Below are 23,169 nucleotides of genomic sequence, written 5' to 3' on the forward strand. Positions count from 1 at the left end.
CCTCTCTCAGGCACACTTGAGCACTTTGTGAATGCAACTATCTAGAGCGCTGTTGTCATGAGTGATCTCATCATTGCACAGTTTTTGAGGCCAAAGCAGACACAGGCACATGCTCTGTAACGAACCCCAAAGGGATCGTGATTTTTGGAGCCATGCTCCGTCCAGATTGACCTCAGATATCAAGTTAGACCGCTGAGGAACCTAAATGTGAAGCTACAGCATGCTTTGCTCCCAGATTGGAATCAAATTTAGTCATTTACTGGAAAGTCTTTTCTACTGCATAGATCAGGCGAAAGTTAAATGTAACAGGATTTCAGTTTTTCATTTTGAAAGTGGGAGCTGCTTCTTTATGGGAGGTCATTTCCTCAAAGCAGTAGATGAATATTAAAGTGGACGCCAGTGGAGTCGGGGTCCACCATCTGTGCTGTGTGTCTTCTGTCCATTTTCATCATCCTTTCCCATAAAGCTTAATGTGAAACGGTGAAAATTAAAAGCACATGGCTCTGTTTCCTGTCAATGCTACCTCATAGTAATATGTGTTTATAAGACAGGACATGGTGAGGGAGAATGAATTTATCTGTTCACTCCTGAGCTCCTCACCTCACCTCTGAAATAAGTCTCAGTGCTGTTTCCAGGAAAAAGTCTGCAGAGACAGCTATAGGTTAGGATTTATGCACAGCCTGACTGTTTAAAAGCACAGTGAAGCTGCCGCACACACACACTGAATTTGTAGATGGAGACACACAAAAAGGAACGTTGACCACATAGGCAAAGCTAGTTAATGTGCAAGTGGAAAAGTCAGAAAGTAATTCAGAAACTGAAAGAGATAAAGAGTTTTGTGTTCGACGAAACAGTAGGGATGGTCAGTCTTCGTCTCTTATCAGAACACAATGTGCAGACAGCTGTTGGCTTTGAAGCCCTTAGAGCCCTGTGGCGTTGAAGCTAACTTCCCCTCCCATTACCCCTCTTCTTCTTTTACTCTTCTCCCTTTTCCTCTTTCCATTCTCTTCTTCTCCCAGGAGCTTAAACACTGATTGATTCACTGACTTGTCTGTCTGCGTGCATGTGTAATCAGAGCTCTGGTTTGCCAGCGCTCTCCCTAAAGAGACAGGTTTCCGACATCATTCTCGGTCTAGCCAACTACTCTAAAGACACGTATTCCCTGTTTCCTCCTGCTTTCTTAGCTGAAGTATCAGGAGTTGTCGTGCGTATCCCTTGTGCATCAGCTGGATTTTTCTCTGAAGGTCTTTCTTTTACTCTAGAGCTAATTTCCAATCGACTAATGTAGCATTTCTGCAGTTTGCCATGCGCTCTGCTGCTCTGCTTTATAACCGTTTTAATTAAGAGTTGTCACACAGGTCTTCAAGTCTTGGCTCTCGATTCAAAATCAGGAGATTTTGTGAAGCAGAACTACCCTTTGTCCCTACTTGAAAGGGATTTTCTGTAATACTTGGTCATTTGTAGTCCTTGTTTGTGAGTATTTTTTTTTGTTTGTTTTCTTTTCTTTTCTAGACAAGTTTCTGGGTGGTACGAGAGATCCTCCATGCACAGACGTTGAAGATCAGAGCCGAGGTGCTGAGTCTGTATATTCGCACTGCCAAGGTACACAAGTCCACCCAGGACATGACTTTGTTTTATCCACACGAATGTTTGCTGTACCAATTCAACTTCATGTATGTTTGATGTACTCTACTACTACTCACAGAAACTGTGTGACATGAACAACCTCCATGCGGTAATGGCAGTGGTGTCAGCGTTACAAAGTGCTCCCATCTTCAGGCTAACCAAAACTTGGGCGGTGAGTAATATTTGCTGTGCTTTGATGTCACAAGTTTATTAGTAGAGTGCTGTCAATAAGCAGGAATTTCCCCAAAGCCTGCACCAAAACACTGGACACATAAACGGAGAATAATAAAAGTAGCACAAGTGACATGGCGTAATGAATAAAAGAGTTAAAACTTTCAGAAACTTTAATTTCACAAGGAAAATGAGACGTTAACAAATACACTTCCCTTGAACTCTGATTACTTTTAGAAAGATGTCAGCGTCTCAGTGAAATGCCAAGTATCTGTACACGAACTTGACACGATCTTTATGGATGGTGAACATTTTGAATTCATTATTCAATTTTAAATCAGTGTCTGTTTTACAAACATGTCTGTCAGTGTTCTCAGCGAAGATGTAGAAGTTACATAATAACATAATGATGTTGTGATGTAATGCTGGAAATTTCTTGACCTCTGGTCTGCAAAACCACAGGAGGTTCTTTTAAAAATATTTTTATGGTAAAATCTTTCCACTTGTACATCTTAGCCCTAATTTGTTCCCTCCTTATCCCTGTCTTCGTGTGTAGTTACTTAATCGTAAGGACAAGGCAACGTTTGACCGGCTTGATTACCTGATGTCCAAAGAAGACAACTATAAACGCCTGAGAGACTACATCAGCAGCCAGAGCATGGTTTCTTGCATACCATACCTAGGTAACAGACACAAATCTACATGCATGCATAGCGGGTAACTACTGCACCCCCCCCCCCCCCCCCCCCCCCCCTCTTACGAAAGGTGAAGTTTTAGTCTAATATAGGTCTGTGCAAAAAAGCTTGCACCCCCCCTCATTTCTTTATATTTTACTTCCAAGAAATAAAGCTTTTTTCTCTTGTGTTGAGGAAGAAATGGTAGTTGGAGGAAAAATTTGTTAAATTGCTATCAGACTATGTGTTCAGATGGATTTTTTTTTCCCCCCCGGTAAAACCAATGAGCTATGAACCCTGTAAGCACAAAAAGGCATCCAACCCAAGGGATGGACATATATAAAGAGATGGGGACACATTTTGTGTTGCTGTGACACACTGCCTGTAGAAAAGTGCTTAAAGATAACAATTTGACAGTATCTTATTCACCAAAGCTGATATCCAAAGAGCTATTAGTCAAACGTATATCTCAGATGAACAGCAGATGAACAGTATTTGAAAGTCATGAAATGAGGAAATACAAATCCAGCAAAGACCTGACACAGGACCTGTGGAGTACATCTGGCCCTTCAGTCGATCCATTTACTGTTTGCCAAAGCCTCATTAGTAATGGTCTCAGTGGATGGGTGGCTGTCAAGAAGCCATTCTTGAGAAAGAGAAACGGGGAGAAACGCCTGATGCATGCCAAATTACACATGAACTGGACTGAAAATCAGTGGCAACAGGTCTGATGGAGTGATGAATCCAAACTTGAAAGCTTTCATTCAGATCATCTGCGGTATGTACGACGGGGTCGCGCAAGAGGTACAATAGTCCTTTAGGAAGCCTGGAGAACTATCCCTGAAGACTACTTAAATTACCAGAAAGCTGAGCTAAAAAAGTTCAGACTGTGTTTAAGAATAAAACTGGTCATACCAAATACGGATTTTTGAAGACAAAACCCCTTTTGTCTTTTTATACTGTATTTCCACTTATGTTTGCTCATTTAAAAAAAAAAAATCACTACACCCATTTCCAATTTTCCTTTCAAAATCTAAAGAAATGATGAGGCTTAGCACTTTTGCCTGATTTTGATTTCTAGAAATCAACAATGGCAAAAGATGAAATAAAAGTTAATGTTGGTCTGGTTTAAGCTAGAGAAGCTGATGCGATGTAGGATTTTTGCTTTGAAAGCACTTTTATTTCCAACCATAAACTTTGGATTAAAAAAAAAAAGGCAGTTGGAAGTCCAGATTTCCATTTTAGCATTTTTGCTGACTCGACACAACACCACATGTTTTATCCAAATTGCTCATATGCTGTAAATTAAAAATTGATTCATGTAGATATAAAGCGAGGAATAAATGGGTGACTAGAGAGTTATTGTATTTGCTTGTACAACAGGTGCAAGGTGGTTTATTCCAACATTTGAGTGTGAGTAATGTTCTTGAGTAACATCAAACCTTATGTATCTCAATAGTTTGTTACACCATGGGAGACTAGATGTTGTGCATTTTAAAAACTTTTTATTTAGCAATAGTATTTTTTTTAATCACCTCTGTTTGACACAGTGTGTACCATATAACCAAAAGGATTGAAGATGCATTTCTAAATAACTTTGAACTTGCTCAATAATTTAGCCCTTCTCTGCAGAAGTAGCCGTAATGGTTCTAGTGACTCACATATTTGGGATTTTTATCATCGTCTATAAAAATTTCAATGGAAAACACTAAAATAAACAAAAATAAATAATCCCTAGTTTACTTTTAGTATCCATTAAGATGCCTTGCACTCAGCTTCTTATCTTTATGGGCTAAAGGTTACTTTAATGACAAGCATCTGGGTTTGAAAAGCCAAACTTCCCTCCTGCGTTTGTCTTTACGTCACTACGACAATCATTTGTCAGTCAGTAAGCAGTAAGCTGTCTGTTTCCTCAGAAGCTTTCGCATCTTTGTAACACATCATTGATTTCCCCCCCCCTCCCTTTGGCTTAATGGTGAATGTTGAGCATAAATTTTCTGCTCTCTTATGAAAAATCAAAGTTCCCTTTAGCAGGAACAAACACATGAATCACTAGGACACGTTAAAAAGGTTTTGTTTTTTTCCTTCCCTTGAATATTCATATTCCTTTTTCCCTCTGGCTCCACGGTATGACATCACACAGGAATCCCTTACGAGTTGCAAGGAAAACGTTCATGCCATGTGTGTGGTTTTATAGCTGAACTGTTTGTTCTTGTTTTGACTTCAGGTTGGCTAAATAACTTTTTTAAAACCTACCACAGTCCCCCCCCCCTTTCAATCAGCCTTGTATCATAGCTACCTCTGTGTGATTCAGACTTGGACACTCAAGTATGCACAAACAAACAGACACAAGGAAATACGCAGCGCGCAAGAGTCTGTTTGCCATTAAAGAAAGTTTAGGTGACCCATTTTCCCACACTGCTCCATCATGGATGTCTGTAAAACAATAAGACAAATGCACATCTAAACTGTGTCGTCATTGTGTATATGTTAATCAAAAGGAAACTTACTTTTCGGTAAGCTTTTGTCATTCGTCATTTGTTGCTCTGTCTTGGGGTGGGGATTTCTAGGGCATATATGTGGGAGTTGCATGGTCTTTCCTTACAGTATAAACTTGTCTATGATGCTTGTGGATGTGTGACCAACTAACTGGCTGCCTCAGGACTGGATCGAGCCAACCTGGCGCTCAAGAGAAAGAGAAATTGCCACTTTCTTGCTCCTGCACATTTCCCTTAATCGTAAATTCTCCCGATTCCTCCAGGGTGGAGAAAACGGGAATGAATGAGCAGGAGACTGAAAGTCGCAGTGCTTGTTCCAGAGCATCACTCCCAGCTAAGTGTTGGGTGTGCTTAAGGAATAAATTTGTGTTTGGTTTCTCTTGATGTTCGCATATTGACCTCTCTGGTGTCTAAACACAGAACCTGCTGAATTTGAGTGTTGCCGTAAATTAAAGTCCCAACTTAGAACAGAGGGCTGAAATTACCATGTTGTTGTTGTTTGTTTTTCTTACCAAAAGGTTTTGTTTCCTAAACTTTATTTGAATGGCTTCTTGACATGTTTGTGACTGTGCTCAATTTCCATTATTTTTGGGTGTGATGCCTATCACTGGCAATAAACGGTCTGGAGAAAGAGTCATGTGTTGGCTCTACAGTGACACATTTGTGCTGAACTGTGTATATGCGCAACAGTCTGATCTCTGACCTACTATTAGGTTTGGCAGACATTGCTGCCTCCTGTCTAAGCTCACATCCTTGATCTCTAGCAAATCGTGTAGGGACAAAGAGCCCATAGAAACATATGGGTTAACTCTAGGAATAAAGCCATTCATGCAGTTTAAAATAGTTCCTGTCCTTTCACCTTCACCTTGTCTAGCAAAAGCAGTATATCAGTAGCAAAACTTTGCCACCAGTGTCTTTGGTGTTGCTAAACACTGCTCGACAAGTGATCTAATATCTAATACAGGATCATAGGTACTGTACACATGGAAGAAAATAAAACCTATTTGATTTGCATCTGATTTTAAACGCTAAAAATAATAAAGTTTTCGATTTCAATTACACAATTGAACCAACAGCTGTTGGCCGCGATCTGCTTGGTTGCACAAACGGATTAAAAATATCCTTTGTGTTCTTGTAGCTTGGTGCTACACTTCTCTGAACAGGATGTCACTGATAAAGAGCTCGTTAATATTTATGATAGTCCCAGTGTAATTTTATTAATGCGATGCTGTAGCGTGTATTTTCAGTTTTTGGCCTCTTGTTAGGGGAGAGAGATTTTTACAGAATGCCAGAATTGAGCTCAGTGGTGCTCCAACTCCAGCTTGCTGTTGCTGAGTAGTGGTAGCTGTGGGACACGAGCATCAGCGTTTGGAATAACTAATGTAATGGAAAACAGCAAGTTAAAAGTGTCAAATATCTCACATCAAAAATCCTGCCAGCGGGGTTGGGGCCGGGAGGTTTTCATAACCAATTCCTGTAACCTACAGTCCTCTGTGTCAGGCTCTAGTACGGCTAGTTCTCATCTGCCCCGGACCTTTAGAGCGCAAAGCTTCGGTCTGCTCTGACTTACAGTTCTTCTAAAAGAAGAGTCTAGTGGAGGCATAATTTAAGATGACTGGTCAATACTAGTTTGTTGACTTGTCTCCAAATTAGAAGATGTTTAGTTATGGCAGTTTATGTTGCTTTATTAAGTTCTCTGAAAAACTCCGGCTAAACAGGGGGACATAAATGACAATTCTTGTCTCACATCTGACCTACTGTAAATTTGTAAATGCAGTCCCCGTGTGTGGTCAGAGCTAATTTCTGTTCACTTCCTTTAATTTGGAAGTCTCCCTGATCTTATTCATTGCTATGACAGCTTGGATTGCAACTAAATCAGATCCAATATAGTGGCTTATTTTAGGCGATGCTGTCATCCTTTATAAATAAAATTGCTGTGCTAATATTTTACACAGTGACATTTGCAAGTGTATTCGTGTGGGAAATGATTTTATGAAAGTCTTGCTATTTATTAAAACAAGAAGCGTAGTGAAAAGTGAGACATTTTATTGTTTATGAAAGAATTTAATTCCTCTCTGATGGCTGGTAGCTCATGTCACAACTTGTCCATCCTAAAGTCAACTAGATATCCACTCCAGGTAGTTTTGTCTTGTGTGTGTGTGTGTGTGTGTGTGTGTGTGTGTGTGTGTGTGTGTGTGTTGAAGTACTACTGATGTATTTCTACACTGGATAAGAAAAGTGTAAAGAATTGTATTGTTACAGGGCTAGATATAACAATGCCATGACTATATTAAATATAAATACACTGTTAAATAACAAAGAATGGCAGAGTGATGACATTGTGAACATTTGGCCTGAGTAGAATCACAACCTTTTTAAATTAACTTTCACAAATAAAGCCAAAGATATTTACATACTAAAGCCGTCTCAGCCATATGCACATTGAACAAGCACATTGTTGCACAGGTTCTTGTTCAGTCGGTGGGTTTGTGGGTTTGGTGCTGGGGGTCGGTTGTTGCCCCAGAAGTCCAGGAAATCCAGTAGAAACGGTAGACAGTAGGTGAACTATTTATTTCCTCTCACTGTTTGGCAGGTCTTCTCAGCACTACTTTAGATTGCATTAATTTTCATGCTACCACGATTAAACATCGCAGTTTATTCAATGCCCCATCCTATGGGGAACACTTTCAATAAGTCGCCATTAGCTGCTCAGAAGAAATCTCATCACTGTAGTAAACAATAATTTCCCTTTATAACATACTTAATCTCAAGAAGAGTGAGTAAAATAGGACACAGTCATACTAAAAGGCCTCAGGGAACGTCATAGACTGTCCACACTGATAGATGGAGAGTAGTTACTTGGGGAAGGCGGTGGTATCAGTCTTCATGTTAACTAGCCACAGAGTGGACTGTTGGCCATAAACATGTCGCTACCTCTTCCTCAGATGTGGCAGAGATTCCTGCTTCTGCCTTTACGGGATTTATTTATTTATGGGTAGAGAACGATAAGGATGGAGACTGAGATGCATCTGAAAGAACCACAGTTCATTGTCCTAGTCAATTGGCCGCATCATGAGGCGGACTGATTTTAGGGAGTAGAAACCGCCCCCGTAGTCTGCCCAGAAGATTCCATCCTGAAACTTGCTGCGGTAAACTCCCCCGCTGTACCACACCCCATTCAGATTGGTCTGTCCGCAGGCATTGTACCACCAGCCGCCCTTGTGGAAGTGGGCGCAGTTACCTAATGAAGAGAAGAACCCAGGCTCAGAAAATAAGATCAGAGTAATACATGAATTATTTCAAACTAATGTAACCAATATGTCCCCCTACCAGAGAAGGAGTCCTTGTCACGATCGAGCGTAGTGAACTGTTTGCCGTTGTGACTGCTAAAGGAGTCACCAGCATTGCCCTGGTAGGTGCCTAGCCTCAGCCGGTAGCCCTCCTTCTCAGACTCCAGATGAAAGCTGCTGTACTCGGCATACACCTTCTTTCCTGTCCAGTCTTCCAGCTCTATCATCAGCTTGTAATCACCCTGTTTCGTAAGATTGTAGATGTTTTCCAGGCCGAGCCAGTGTTCGCCATCTATGTTACCGAAGCCTTTCTGCAGGGGACAGGCACCACATTATGACAGTACGACAGTTTCACTTGTGATTTCAATGTCACTACTTTTGTACGTGTAGCACTAATTTACGTAAGCTGGATACTGCGGTTTAGCTAAATGGTGAATGAATAGATCCTTTGCTTCTGTGGTCAGTGAAGGCAAATCGTTTCCAAAGAACACAAACATTAAAATGGAGTGAGGTTATTATGAATTCTTGCCAGGGAGCTGTGTTTATATGAGTTTTCTCCTTGCAATCAAGTGAATTGAAATCAAATCTGTTTCCCATTGAAATGATAATGTGTTAAGGTTGTGATCTGCGGTTTCTCACTCTACAAATTTGTTGAACAGCAAAGCCAGCGATGATTTGGCAGTGTTTTAGATGGAGAGTTGAATGCAGCAAGTGGAGAACTGCACAAGTGTTTTCTGTCTCTAATCCAATCACCATGACCGTATTAATACATGAATCCAAATTTTATGACTCAAGGAGAACTCCTGCAATTTGCCTTCATCACATACAGAGAAAACGGAGGTCAGGCATTTTGATAGAAATGACACAGGAAAAAAGGTCATCTTATCTCATAAGGCTGAGACATGGGAAGTAGAGAAACAGGGGTCATTTCCAGTGGGGTTGAGAGGGGAGCTGCGTTTCACTCTCAGCCCTTGGGGCTCTCTTATTGCATACATTTGTCCCTGGATTCAGTTCTTGGCTGCAGTTTCAGTGTGAGGAAATCCACCACTAAGCTATTTACACTGTTTGAACAAGTGCTTGCTTAGTGACCTTAAAATGAACCTCAGAGACTGGGCTGCTAAGGAAAGGGGTGGGCTGCACAAACTTACTAATTTTGTTGGCATTGCTCTCTTGAAGGTGGGACTTGTGAAAAGAGTGATACGGAGTCGCTTTATCTGTCACTTTATTTTTGGGCCATTGGCATAAGCAACTAGCCAATCATAGGTTCAGTATAGATTTTATGATCATCTGCAGGGTAAGCTACATATTCTTGGCTAGTGGCCCTAAACCTACTGTTGTTGTACATTTGTGTCCTTGAAATGCCAAATTCTTATCACATGTCCTGTTAGACCTGCTGTTACTTCATTAATCTCCTTTTCCGTAAACTTACCTTGTAGTTCTCCCAGTTGCGGAAGAAGTTAACAGAGCCATCTTTCCTCCTTTGCATAACTGTCCATCCTCCATTGTCGAGGCCATGCTCGCACCAGGCTTGGATCAGTCGGTCACTGCCGTTTGCCTTAAGAAGGTACATACCACTGGTGGTGTAGCCTGCCTTTCGCACCTGGTAGCAGTCATTGAAGGGACCTGGTGTTGTAAATGATGTAGAAGAGGAAGATAAATGAGCGGTTCTTATTTGAACATTAATATTGATGAACACTCATTTGTGATATTTTAATCTGCATATAAATTATTGTTAATATTGAGAAACCCAAGTGGTGATTTTAATAGGTGATAATTTTGAGGACAAGGGTACGCATGATACTAAGATGAGCCGTAACTTGCACTAAAAAGCCATGTATTACCATATCTTTGACTAACTTACAGAATCTTCATTTTTCTTTATTTAATTATTAAACAACACATATTATCTGACTTGCACACAGTTGGAAACTTCTGAATAATAAGACTTGACTATGTCCTGATTTAAATGTCACTCTTTGTAGTTAACATACAGAAGTCATTATAAACTAGATTAAAAGGGAAGACAAAGCTGGGAATTAATATCTTTGCTCAGACCACCCAAACATCCCACAGTCTGAAGTTACATAAGCTTTCATCTGCACACCAAAGCTGTTATTTAATATTCACCTAGATTCCACCTTCAGTCAAAGCTATGAGGTGGCGCTGCACCAGAGCTGAGCTGAAGCAGCTGAATCTAAACCAGCCACATTTCTTCTTTCTCTCTGTGAATATTTATTAAACCAGTATCAACACAAGCTGGGTCTGTCTGTCTAGTCTAGAGGCCTGTGGTAGACTCTCTGAAAGCACATAGGTACCCAGTATAATACATAGTAGTTGGTTCATCTAGACCAAACTGTGGTGAAGCGGTGCGTATTTATACTTGTATGGAACCTACATGGAAGAGGGGCTGCTAGGACCTGTGGTGGCTTTCTGTTTTACACTTTTTCCTCCTTGTTTCAGATCTATCCTGTCTGCTGCAAAAACTCAGCCATAAAAACTCCATAGAAAAAAACAAAATTAAATCTTCCTATTATAACTTTTTATCTCGATCATGAAGGAGCACCACTAATCGAGTGAAAACAGCAGCTGATGGATAAGGTCAGTAAGGATATGGTCAGAATGCTGTTTGTAGTATGTATGTCAGTTCAAATACACTTTAATCGGCTGATAACTAATCAGACAGTTACAGCTTGGTAAGGCAGATGAGGAACTCCACATAGCTAGAGGTAGTTAAAAGGATACGCGGTCTTCTTGTCATTTACAAGTTCAGTCTCTGCAATTTTACCTCCCACGGGCACTTCCTCACCGTCTTCTACCTTTGTGTTTCTTTGGAGATTTTTTTTCTGCGTGGAGGCTTTTAAAATATGCTCCTCTGCTCTTTGAGCTTAAAAGAAGCATGTCATTATTTGAATGTCAGTGGAGGTGGCGACAGGTCTGTGATTTAAGAAGAACAGTGTTTCACTGATTGATGTGGGCTTTCATGAGAAACCAGACACTTGTGATTAACGCACATTTAAAATGACTGTATAGGCATTAACTCTTGTATAGACTTAAATTTTTTCTTCTTTTTTTTCCCCTTTTTTGCAATGACAGGACAGTGACTGTAAGCTGATGCCTTTTAAACAAAGCAAAAATATCATAATACTAAGGTCTAACTATGCCGCCCGAATGATCATAAACAGAAAAACTGACTTAATTATTTCCAAAATAGTGTACATCTGAATTTTATGTCATTATTTAACTCTGCCATATGTAAAGCCCAGAATAGGTGATGCTTTGCCATATCATAGATGCAGTTTTATGGCATTGGTGCATGTTTTCTCAAATATTTCCTGATATAAAAATGTGGTGTTTTTTGTTTTTGTTTTTTTGTTTGTTTGTTTTGGGGTTTTTTTCTCATTCTGATACCTTTTTTTTTTTTTTAAGGTGAATTTTGGGTGCTTTCATATAGTTTGCCCAGCCGAGGATGTTCAGGCTCCATATATATATATATATACACATACCTACCTTATAATTCGCCATAGACATGCATACCAAATGACTGAAAGTAAAGGGTAATTTACAAATAAGCTGTGAAATGTATTGGTTTAAACTTGATGATATGATGATGACGATAATGTAGTTAAACTGTGACCCTGTCAAAAATACATTTATTTTGGCCCTTAAATTTGTCTGGTTCTGACCCATCATTTTTTCAGACAGGCTTTGTTTTGCTTTCCCCTTTGTCTGTTTCACCGTTTAAGGGCTTGTATAACCCCTTTCAACATTCTTCCCCATACTTTAATCGCCAGTCAAAATACAAGCGCCCGGACCAAGTTTTAGGAGCCGTTTCCAAGTAGCAGTCTACCTTGCAAATTAGTTTCACATTGGCGATTATCTTTCTCAGATGTCAGGATGGTCAACTTTTTTTTGGAAGAAAAGAACAAAGGAGCATTGTCTATTTAGAGGATTAGTTATTTTAGTGCAGGGTTCTCAGACTTGTTGGGCAAATCCAGTAGATGGGTACTTTAACTATACCCTGCCCCTTTACTTATCCAATTGAAGATATATCTTTTTCCCATTTTACCAAGTCTTCTTAATGCTGTTAAAAGAGGCCTAATCCCCATCCCACTAATTTAGTGCATATGCTCTGTATCATGCTGCCAATACAAGCAGCCAAGTGGGATCATAGGAATGTATGATTTCACTGCCTCTGTAGCATGCCAAGCATGAGCCAACTGTGCCTCAACAGTACCAACTGTTGCGAGAAATTAGGTTTTGAATTGCGATCCCTAGCTAATTATACTTTAGTAGTTGTGTGTACAATTAGCACAGTTTCTGACAGTTACTTAAGACATCTTACTTTTGCTCAGCGTCAGCCTACTAAAAGTCATTAGATTCCTGACTGTTTTACAGTCCTCAGTTATTCCTCAGTCTTTGCCTGCTATTTTAAATTTGTACTTGCCATCAGAGGTAAGCGTTCCTTGCGGTGGTGGAGGGTCAATCCCAAAAGGGCTTATTGTAGGTGGGTTGATGCGTGGTCCACGGGAGAACTCCCTGTTGTTATTGTCCCTCTGTATCTCATTGGTGAAACGGTTGTTGACTGGTATATTCTGCGGTACCACCTGCACCAGAGGGGGAACTGCAGGCAGCTCACTGCGTCCCAGCGTCCTCATACACTGCTCCTCCAGTACAGATATGAGAATGGACTGGTTGTTGACCACTCCGGCCATTGTGGCAAAACGGGCCTCTAGCTCCCTATACCTTGAAGCCAGTCGCATCATCTCTGAGGTCACATTGAGGACACGGTTCTCCAGCTGGGCGAGCTCCAAGGAGTTGTCTCTCTTCCTGATGATCTCATGTAGCAGCTGCATATATAGTTGGGTCACCCTGGAGTTCATGTTCCTGCTCTCTTTCCGCAGCAGCTTCATCTCATTCACCAAGTTACCATCCACATCTACCACCAGCTGCAGCGTCTCAATCTCACGGTGCTGTTTGTTGAGCACATCCCGCACATCTGCAATCTCCATACGGGTCACTCTTTCCTTGTCTGGCTCTGGGCCTGTGGTGCTGGCACAGATTGGACCTGATGACAGATATGATTTAAGAGATTAATAAGAAGCTGTTTTGATGTAATGGGAAGCAAAAGAGAGACTAGTTCAACCATATTGTACTAAGGGTACTTTTCGAAAAATAGCATATTTTCTACCTGTGATTCTCTGCTCAGGTACAAGGAAGGTATAAGAGCATTTTTTGGCATCAGGATCCAGAGGAGCTCTTTTACTCCTGTGGAGAGAAGGCTCTTTGGTCCTCCGGGCTTCCCTGGAGCTCCTGCAGTAACTTTCCTGCCAGAGGGAGAGGCAGAGCAAGGCGCACAGATGCCACATCAGCCCTTGCATTGCTGCTGGCTGACTGAATGGATAGATGGGCAGCTGCTGGTACTCCCTCCAGGCCTCCCTGAAAGAACACACGACCTTAGGAGTTAAGGAAACAGCTTTTTCTTTGTGTACAATGAATAAAACACCAGGACTGTTAATTGTTTGCTTTTCCAGAGCAGAGGGATATAGTATTTTGATGAAATGGTATTTGAAGCTTTTTTTTTTTTTCTTTCTTAAAAAAAGATATCAGCAGACAATCTAATTGTTTAGGAAAGTATCCAGTTGAGAATTTGTCACGTACTGCTCCCACAGACTGTTATTTGTGTGGAAATAGTCAAAGAGAGAACACATTTTCTGTCCAGCCAACTGGCTTACGTCTGCTTTCTGTCTTAGTTAGTTCCCCTGCTGACAGACACCCCATTATTCAGAGGTTCTCTTGGTTTCCCCCTATTAAGGAGCTATGATATCTAACTGTTGCTGATTTATCTTTATCTTCATCCTGCCCTTGAATTTAGTTTATCTTCTTTAGTCTAGGACAGAGACTTGGCAAACTCCCATCCTCCCGGCTTCTATAAGATCCTACTTAAAGATGTTTTTTTTTTTGTTTTGTTTTGTTTTGTTATTTTCCCCCAACTGTAGGAATCAGGAACCCTTTTTAGAAATTATGGTACTTCTCAGCAAGTTGACCACAGGAATCAACTTCCAGTTTCTGGATTGTACTGTAGATACTGGAAGCAGCAGAAAATGGATGGCAACTTCATTTATTTTTAAGTTGGGACTTGCAAAGCACAGTCTCTTCTTAGCTTCTTTTCCCCCACAACAGATACACTTTTATTGATATGACACAAAATGGCAACCTAATGTGTTACAGTTACCTGATTCTTGCTGATCGATGCTTACATGGCAGACCCACATCAAGCTAAATGTATCAACAAGCTTTTTAACAATAATGTGCCATGCTGGAGATGTCATCTGCTACAGACATGGGTCGTTTGAGAACAGAGCAGTATAATCTGCTCCATTGTTATCGTATCGTTACCGTATTTGTCTCACCTGTCCTCCAGTGTGATTTTCAAGTGACAGTAATGAGACAGATTTTATCCGTAGCTGAGCATTTTTCAGTTCTTAGCAACAGGAAACGGTGGTTAGCATGCAGCACAGGCTGCTAAAAAGCACCTCACTAAGCTTCTGGCATTTTTTAGCATAGCGTAAAAACCTTTTGCATACAATTGAGGGAGTACTCCAGCCTTAAGAGGGTGTAAAATGTTGTGGCCATGCACCTCAGTAGGAAATTCAGTGCCACTTGGCTGTATAGTTTTTTTATTTTTATTTTTATTTTTATTTATTTATTTATTTTTTTAGATATAAAGTCTAGTCCACGTTGTTCCACCATGACATTAAAATATAAATACCTGGCTTCTGACTTGCTACTTCCACAGCTTAGATATAATGTTACTGTCCTTTGTAACTAGGTTGGCTACTTGCACTGGCCTCACCTGAAACACACCAACCACAAATTGACCCTAATGCAGTTTCCTTGACACAGTTAAACATGCCAGCACAGGTGTTGGGTAAGAGGTACTATTTATATTTTATTTAAATTATATTTTCCAAACATGCATGCAGGACAGTCACTAATGGATGTGAGATTAAGTCAGAAATCAATCAAAAATATGTGCAAAGCTGTTTCCCCTTGTGATTTTTTTTTTTTGTTCTGTTTCTCATCAGCATACAAACACAAAAAGCGCTCTCACAGTCTCATGTACTGCTCAATTTAACACCCGACCTGGTCCTATGCAAGGCCAAGACTTTCTATCCCTCCTAATCCCCTCCATCACTCTTCACAGTCAGTCTTTTCTCTATGCCACATCATTATGGCCTACCCTCCACCCTGAAACTCAGGCGCTGTGTGTCTCCCATATGACGCCATTGTGGTTCTTCAGGAATTCTGGCAATTATGTCACTTGGAACAATGTTGAAAGGGGGCAGAATTACAGTTAGTACTCTAGATCTGCAGGGTGTATGTGTGCGTGTGTACCTTTTTAATGGTATGTTTAAGTTTGTGTGTCTGTCTGTATGATTGAATACTCTGTGTGCATGACTACTCAGAGATGTTATTCATTTTCATGGTTGTATGTTTTTCCAGCAGCTTGTGTGTCTGACAGCGTAACCAGGTACTGTATCCTTGCTGACCTTGGTGAGAGCTGCTAATGTCTTTACCAGCAGCATCAGCACTATCAGTCTTCAAGTGTCTTCTCTTCTAAACTGTGGCTGACTTTTTAAACTTATCAGTTCCAGAAAGTCTTCATATTCATAAAGCGTACGAGGCATGAACAGAACTGTAACATCACAGCTCATCTATCAGTTATTGCCTGCCTTAGCACCTACCTACAGTCCCTTTCTTCTATCCCTTTGCTCTCTCAGCTCCTACCTTCATTTTATTTCCTTCTGTGTGGTGGTTCTGAGTATGAGGGGCCTAGTCTCTTTTCATGGAAACGTAGCATATCAAAGACATTCCAGGAGATGCTGAGAGGTCAGTAGTGTGTTGTAAAGGTACAACATTGACAGTGTTTCACCAGAACAAGCAGAGTGCCCTTTTGAGTAAGAAGGAGAAAAAAAACATCTAAATTGGTTCAGGCCTGTAAGGGTTGTTAAAAGAAAAACACAAAGCTCACCTGTGTTTAAAGAACATCTGGTAACGTATCTTTTTATACTTGTGCAGTAGTACACATCTGTCCATATATGCATGAGTTCACACTCCTTGATTTCTCCTCAGGCTCTGCATTGTGTATAAAAGATGGATGCAGCCATCAGGACATTAACATTGTGTTTTTGGAGTCAGGAAGCAAGAATGTGTAGTACCAAGTTAGCTTAAGGTCACAAACTTGATGTGCAAGTTGTAGGCTGCAAGTATTATTTCACTTAGAATGTATTGTCAGGTGGTTGAGAAACAGTAGGAGGTTAAAGATGGAAGAAAGTAATGGTGGTAGAAAATGGGTCATGGCCCCTCTTTGCCTTTCAGGTCAGTCATCGTGAACGTAACCTGAGGCAAATCCTCTCATACATAAACTACTCTCATTCCTTTTTATTCTTAACAGAATTCTCTGGCACTTTCTTTCAATGTGAAAGCCCCATCCTCTCGACTTTCCCCCCCTTTTTTCATTGCTTTTCTTCCTCTTTGCTCCCTCTGTTTAGTGCTCCTTCCACCCTTTTCAGTTACAGTTAACTAAAAGCACATGGGAGAATTAGACTGTAAGTAGTATACCAAATAAGAAACATTTAAACCAATTTTCTACTTTAATATGAATAGGATTTATTTTTTTGTTGGTGCTGCTTTACTAGCAAAAAATTGTGTAGTCCATTTGAAACCAGTGAAGGACTGACAAACGGTCACCTCTGCATGCCTTTTCTTTTTTCCTCCATCTTTTTGGCAGTAGTATGATCTCATGCACCTCTGTCATGCAGGGTATGCACTTCCTTATCTATCTTACAGTATCTCACTCCCCTGTCGGCATGTCTCTTTTTGTATGCCCCTGTCTGTGCTGTGGGTTAATTTATTTTCAATCCACAGTCATTCCACTGTATGAACCATTACACTATTATAAATGCAAATTCTGCACTTCAGCTGTAGTGGCACTATATTTTGTTTTATGTTTTTTAGTCATTTTGTAAATGATAAAAAAAACATAAAGGGGTTCACCGCACTTGCCCATATATGAAAAAAACAAAAACTATACAAAAACAAAATTACGAATTACAAAATGAGAATTGGCGCCATGCTGAATTAACTGCATTTCAAATTGGTCTTGCTTACTACATTTACATTGACAGCACAATGACAGCCAGTTTCCTCTGGAGAGAAACTGGCTTTCGTCTACCTTTAGATTGTTCGTGTAGAGGCTGATGTTATAATTATATTATCATTGTTGTAAGAGAGGAAATGATCAGAGAAGTCATTAAGTAAGACATCTGTTTACTTTACTCCTGGCAGGGAAAAATTAGCTTGTAATATTCGGATAGACAGCATAATGATTGTTGAGGCTGACTTCACAGAGATGGCCATATGGCAGGCACTCTTATAACCTTGGGTTTCACCGTGCATAATTGCAAAAAACATATATTCATTTGTCACCTAAAGAAAACTATTACAAATATTTATTATAAACTGCCTGCATGGAGATTGTCATACACCTGTAACCAGACACCTACAGGTGTATGACAATCTCCATGCAGGCAGTTTATAATAAATATTTGTAATAGTGTGTACTTTAGAAGGAATGCCAAAAAGACAAGTGATAAATTAAAAGAAAGATCTGAACAACTGCGTGGAGAAACTTAGATGTGAAATTACAAGTGTGCTGTTTGTTAGGCTGTTTACACACAGTCTTGCTCTATATTATGTCCAGAAATTCTGAGAAGAGCCAGTTGATTGTGATTTCATGTGAAGATGGCGAACCTGATCCAGATGTCTGCTCAAGTGGTTACATAAGTAGTTTAACTGTAGTCACAGCCAGTGGAGAAGTACATGTTCCATAAACCAGGAGAAAAGTATAGGCCTAAGTGCTTGAACCTTGCAGTGAGGAGATGTTTGGGTTTACTTGTTTCCTTAGAGCACCAAAGTATGTATGTAAGTATGAGTATAAGATTGATGTAAACCATGCTGTGGCCTTAGAGGCCAACGGGTTACGCAGCGGTATTAAAAGTCTATACAAGGGGATAACTATGAAGGTAATGATGTTTATCCCTCATTTAATGTTTCATAGAGTTGGAGAATTAAATCTGTGGTGCCTTTAAAGCTGTGTTGGTGGCACATGGGAGCTTAATACCTTAATGAGAAACTTTATATTTGTTTTTGCTTCAGTTTGTAACCTCCTGTACATATGTATAATATCAGTCTGCAGCATGTTTGTTTCAGCGCCCACGGTGGGTTTCTAATGTGTCAGTCTCTCACTTGATGGATTGCAGTCCAGCCAGTGGGAGAGAATGACTTGGATAGAATTTATTTATATTTTCAAAGTCAATGTTTTTTCCCAGCCTCCAAAATCCTCTGCTTCCACTCCCTCATCTGGTCCTCAGACTTTCCCACAATAAGTCCAAAATACCTCCAAACACCTCATCACTGGTTACAAAAAGAAGGGAACGTGAAAACAAAATAGGGAAAATAGGGATGAGTGAAGGAAAGAAGTTTATTCTCATTCAAGGAACAACGTGGAAACAGCAACAACAACAGCAGCAGCTTTTTTCCTGTTCATGACATCAGACAGCTGAGTTACATGAGTAACTCAAAGTCAAACTTTTCCTGCGCTTGCTGAAACAATAGGTTACAGAAGTGTACGCAGAACGGCCAACAAAGAAACGATCTAACTTGCTTTTGATGAAGGATAGAATGAAAATGTGAGTAAATAAAAGGCTTTGGGAGGATAACTCGGCATGAGTGGGGATGTAGTAAAAGCGCTGACATTATGAAGCAGTTAATGAGAAGAAAAACAAACCAAAAAAACCCCAGCATTCACACAGGAGTGCTAAAAACACAAAACTCGTAAAAGCCTCATCAAAACTGAAGAAACTTTAAATGCCGCTTCTAAAATGGAATACAAATTACATTGCGGTACAGTAAGTAATGGGAATGTTTTATATCAGTTCATGGTGTAAAACTAAAAGGGAAATGAGGGCAGATGCAAAGAATTACAGTAGGATTTTCTTTTTATTAGAAAACCTGAGCCACAAACGGATACTGGAGGTTTTTACTGGAACTTAAGGCAATCACTAAACATAACTTGAATATTAAGTTGATGGTGGCCTGTATTTTTAATAAAACCAACCCTTACTAACAAGTTATTTCAACCTCCTGCTTTTCTAGCTACTAAACTGTCGTCCTTGATGATGCTACCTGAGGCCCTACGGGCCCCCCCATCTGTTTTCCTTCTTCTGTAGGGGAAACTCTATAAACATGTGGGCTGAGACTGTTGTTGGGGTCAGAGGTCTATTTGTAGATTAGGGTACAGTCCCACCCTTCCTCTACTTTGCCCCCACCCACTCATCCGCCCGAAATCAATTGGTCTTTGTGGAAAGCGGGTTTCCCGTCTTACTCTGCGTTCATAACATGCACTTAAATGCACAGAAACTCAGGGTCATCCTTTTGTCTGTGCTGTGCTTAATGTAATGACTGAGATTTCCAACACTGTCATTATTACATGACACTCTTCCTCTTGCTTCCCCTCCTATAGAATAGACGACACACACACACATCTTTGGCATTATTCATTTTTGTGCATGAAAAAACCAACTGATGACACCATAAACTTGCATCTTCCTTTGTATAGTGTATTTTTCTCAGTCAGACGTGGCTAATTTGTCTTCTCAATGGGTCACGTGAGAAACTGGGACTGTTCTGTGTGTGCTCCACCGATAGGTTGGTATTAATTTTGTGTCTTTTATGTTTATTGATGTAACCCTCCACAACAATCCCAGTTTCTTGGTGAAAATTAATTTAAAATTAACCTAGCTAGGTTGATAGATTAGCTGTAGCTTCACCTTGGCGTGCTCTTTGGTTGATAACTGATAAATAAATGAATATCTGGATTGCTGCTTCAGGTTTTGTGCAGCAAAAATTACTTTCAGGAAGGTCAGGCGATCCAGGAGAGCAAGGAGGGGGGAAAATATTTTTAAAAAAAAGAATTTATATGAATGTTTGTTTGGCTGGATGGTTTAAAATTTCTGATTTAGTACATTCTTTGGCCACTCGTGCATACTTTTCCTTGGTTTTTATTTCTCTTCTGAGTCACACCTAGCCTTAAACTCAAACCTCAGACTTCACATGCTTTCTATTAGCTAAATCAACAAGGAAGAACACATAAATTTGCACACTGCATTACACGCTTGTTGTCCACTGGCTCTACTTAGTTACATGCCTCCACTTCACCCGTCTATTTACCCTGACCTCCTGGCTGACCTCTTCCTCCCTACGGTGACCAGTCTGTTCAGCTGTGTCCAAGCTCTCATTAATGAGCTTCACAGTTCAAACAAACTTTCCTGTGACTATCCTTGACTTTATCCTCCACTAGTTTTTGTATGTCTTTATAAAGTCTAAAAGTTTGTGTGGCTCATAATGTCGGTTTGAGTTTTAAGAGATATGTAATGTGTCAGAGTTGTTGTTCTGTGGTTGGGTTTAACATGTGCACACAGTAGTGCAGGAGCAGTGTTTTTGGATAAGACTTTATCCAGGATGTTATCTTTGTCCGCTTCTCTAATTGGCTGCGTTTTGCAGATAAAATCAGTTGAGACTAGCATTGACACGGGTTAAAAATGCAAGATACGATTGGATGCATGCCTGCTGCCCAAAAACCGCAGCTGTTTGTTGGTGCTGGCTGGGTGAGTTATGAGTCCCGTGCTGAGTTACAGCATAGTCTATGAAGGGACTGGTGGGGAGGGCTGCAGGTAACTGACTCTGATGGGCCACGCACTGCCTGACTGGCTTGTCATGGGACTTTTGCAAACTTTAAATAGAAAAGACATCAAACAGATGTTCTGCTGTGATTTAAAACTCTTAAGGTGAAGGCTATGAGTATGGTTAGTTTATGCGTGGATTGTAAGTAATGACCCGTTTTTAAAGCCTGTCCTTCGTGCAGTCACGGTTCAGGTAGAGCCGAATGCTGGTGCTTCAGCACGGAATGTTCTGGATATTTCTCAGACAGCTGTTCCTGCCTCCCCTTTATCTTTTTTTTATCTTTTTTTCCCCTCCCACTTATTTTTCCAGCCTGAATTATTAGAGGTATCGATATTATGATTTATTACTCTAAGCGGAAAAATGAGCATGCTCGTGCAGTGTTTTCTTTCCTTTTCGCCATCGCTCATTTTGCTTTTTACTTCAAACACTGGCTTTTTGAAGGTCTGCGTGTCTCTCACGGACCTTTACAGCATTCACAGATGTGGCTTTGTAGCGAGCAGAATGTTTCCACAGATACCACCAACAGACCAGGACGTAAGCAAAAACATTTGAAGATAATTGTGAGTTGCTGATATGGAAGAGCACCATATTGATGTTATTAGTGTTCAAAGCTTTTGCCATCATGACAAGGTTGGGACTGAAGTGTCTTATGTCCATGGGGTGTATTTGATAGAGGATGTGGTTAAGGTTGGCTTACACGTCTGAATGTACAGATGGAACTTATTGGCCTAACCCCGATTTCCACCAGGTTAACTCGGCTACATCCCCGTACCCCTGTTAGCAGCCAGGTTCAGACTGTATTAGGAAACCAAAAGCCAAGAAAAAATAAACAGGCCTAGGAGCAGAGCTCAAATCTCTCCATCTGAGCTGATCACTCTCCCTCAAGTGTTTTGCTGGAATGTCCCAGTTTTCTTTTTTTTGTCTTCTCTCTGGCTTTTTCTTTCTCCTCAGGTAAGGTTTAATGTCATTTTCAGAGCAACTTTAAGATCTTGGATGTTTCTCCATTCTCACATCTAGATGAAACAACTCATTGACTGTATATTTTTTAAAATCATTTTACATAACTGATGTAAATCATGGCCCTGCACACCAGAAAAAGTTGTACTTTCTGAATTCAGTTGTTTTTGCCCTTCCTTAATACAACTAGGATCATAAATTCATAAATTCTCCAGATTTCTTTGTTGGCCTCATATACATTACATATGTTAAATGTATACACGATACACTTCTCAGTATGCTGTACACAGTATTTCTCAGTCAGACTCCAGGGGATAGCCAAAGAAGCGTTGCTAAATGTTTCTGTCTGCAGATGTAACCTCCAGTCACGAAATGTCCTAACCTCTCCAACCTCTCAGCCAGAGCTCTCACAGCTGCCCAGACACACACAAAACACCATCTTGCTGACAGACACACACACTCACTGATTCCAAAATCAAAATTGAAAACAGAATAAAACTCGAGCAGCGTTTACCTTTTTGTTACCAGTAGTGAGATGGATGTTTTCCTGCAGTTATGGTGTCACGTGTATATTATATTCTGTCTTCACCGGGCTGCAGTGCGCAGGACTCATGTCTCTGTCTCTCTCTTTGTCCAAGTCTTCAGAGGTTCTCTCCTCTACTCACTCCTCCTGTTCTGTAGCAATAAATCACAATGCAAGGCTTTAGTCAAGGCCCTACTTCCCGAAGCTCCCTGTGAACTTTCCTGGTGCTCAGACTGGGGTATGGTTCAAAAGCCGGCCACTTCAACAGACTGAGCTCTCACCACTGATGCCTTGAGTTTTTCACAAAGCATGGGGGAGACTAGAAGAGGGAGGGGAAGAAGGAAGAGAAGGGAGGAGAAGGGGGATGAGGGTGTGGGTGTTGAAGATTGCTTTTTTTTTTTTTTTTTTTTCTTTCCTCCCTCCTTTATTTTATTTATTTATTTATTTTTTAGTCGCCCAGCCTACCTCTGATGTCATAAGTGATAAAGAAAAGAAAAGACTGAAAAAGAAAATGGCAGAGCTGCTGATTAAATGTCCCATCCTTAACAATGACCTGTGTGGTTTTTGTATAAGGGAGCAAAGAGACAAGGCCTGTTTGAATTCAGGTGTTTTGCTGAGTCCAGGAC

General features: G+C 40.5%; 2 protein-coding genes across 5 annotated transcripts in view; one reads left to right on the forward strand and one right to left on the reverse strand.

The window, feature by feature from the left end:
* ralgps2 (Ral GEF with PH domain and SH3 binding motif 2) overlaps positions 1-23,169 on the forward strand; it is a 71,886-nt gene that overhangs the window by 35,604 nt on the left and 13,113 nt on the right. For all 3 annotated transcript variants that reach the window (XM_026158733.1, XM_026158735.1, XM_026158734.1), the window contains exons 7-9: positions 1,513-1,602; positions 1,706-1,798; positions 2,354-2,480. In XM_026158733.1, coding sequence (XP_026014518.1) covers positions 1,513-1,602; positions 1,706-1,798; positions 2,354-2,480 — 310 coding nt within the window. The remainder of the gene's footprint in view (positions 1-1,512; positions 1,603-1,705; positions 1,799-2,353; positions 2,481-23,169) is intronic.
* On the reverse strand, positions 6,999-22,833 carry angptl1a (angiopoietin-like 1a). 2 transcript variants are annotated; one of them, XM_026158736.1, is made up of 6 exons: positions 22,535-22,833; positions 13,448-13,695; positions 12,704-13,324; positions 9,689-9,882; positions 8,300-8,570; positions 6,999-8,210 (listed from the first exon to the last, which is right to left on the reverse strand). In XM_026158736.1, exons 2-6 carry the CDS (start codon positions 13,635-13,637, stop codon positions 8,023-8,025), a joined length of 1,464 nt encoding a protein of 487 aa, XP_026014521.1. In that variant the 5' UTR covers positions 13,638-13,695; positions 22,535-22,833; the 3' UTR covers positions 6,999-8,022. The 2 variants fall into 2 exon arrangements, with proteins under 2 accessions (XP_026014521.1, XP_026014522.1); XM_026158737.1 differs by lacking the exon at positions 22,535-22,833 and having other exon boundaries at positions 13,448-17,758.

This window comes from Astatotilapia calliptera, chromosome 23, assembly GCF_900246225.1.
Source record: "Astatotilapia calliptera chromosome 23, fAstCal1.2, whole genome shotgun sequence".
NCBI lineage: Eukaryota > Metazoa > Chordata > Actinopteri > Cichliformes > Cichlidae > Astatotilapia > Astatotilapia calliptera.

What these genes read in the sequence shown, in the direction of transcription:
- angptl1a (XM_026158736.1), bottom strand. Translation starts at nt 13,637, where the DNA reads ATGCAAGGGCTGATGTGGCATCTGTGCGCCTTGCTCTGCCTCTCCCTC. An exon ending in ACCTGAGCAGAGAATCACAG is followed by an intron (nt 13,325 to 13,447) that starts GTAGAAAATATG and finishes ATCTGTCATCAG; the next exon opens with GTCCAATCTGTGCCAGCACC. An exon ending in GCAACTGGGAGAACTACAAG is followed by an intron (nt 8,571 to 9,688) that starts GTAAGTTTACGG and finishes TGTCCCCTGCAG; the next exon opens with AAAGGCTTCGGTAACATAGA.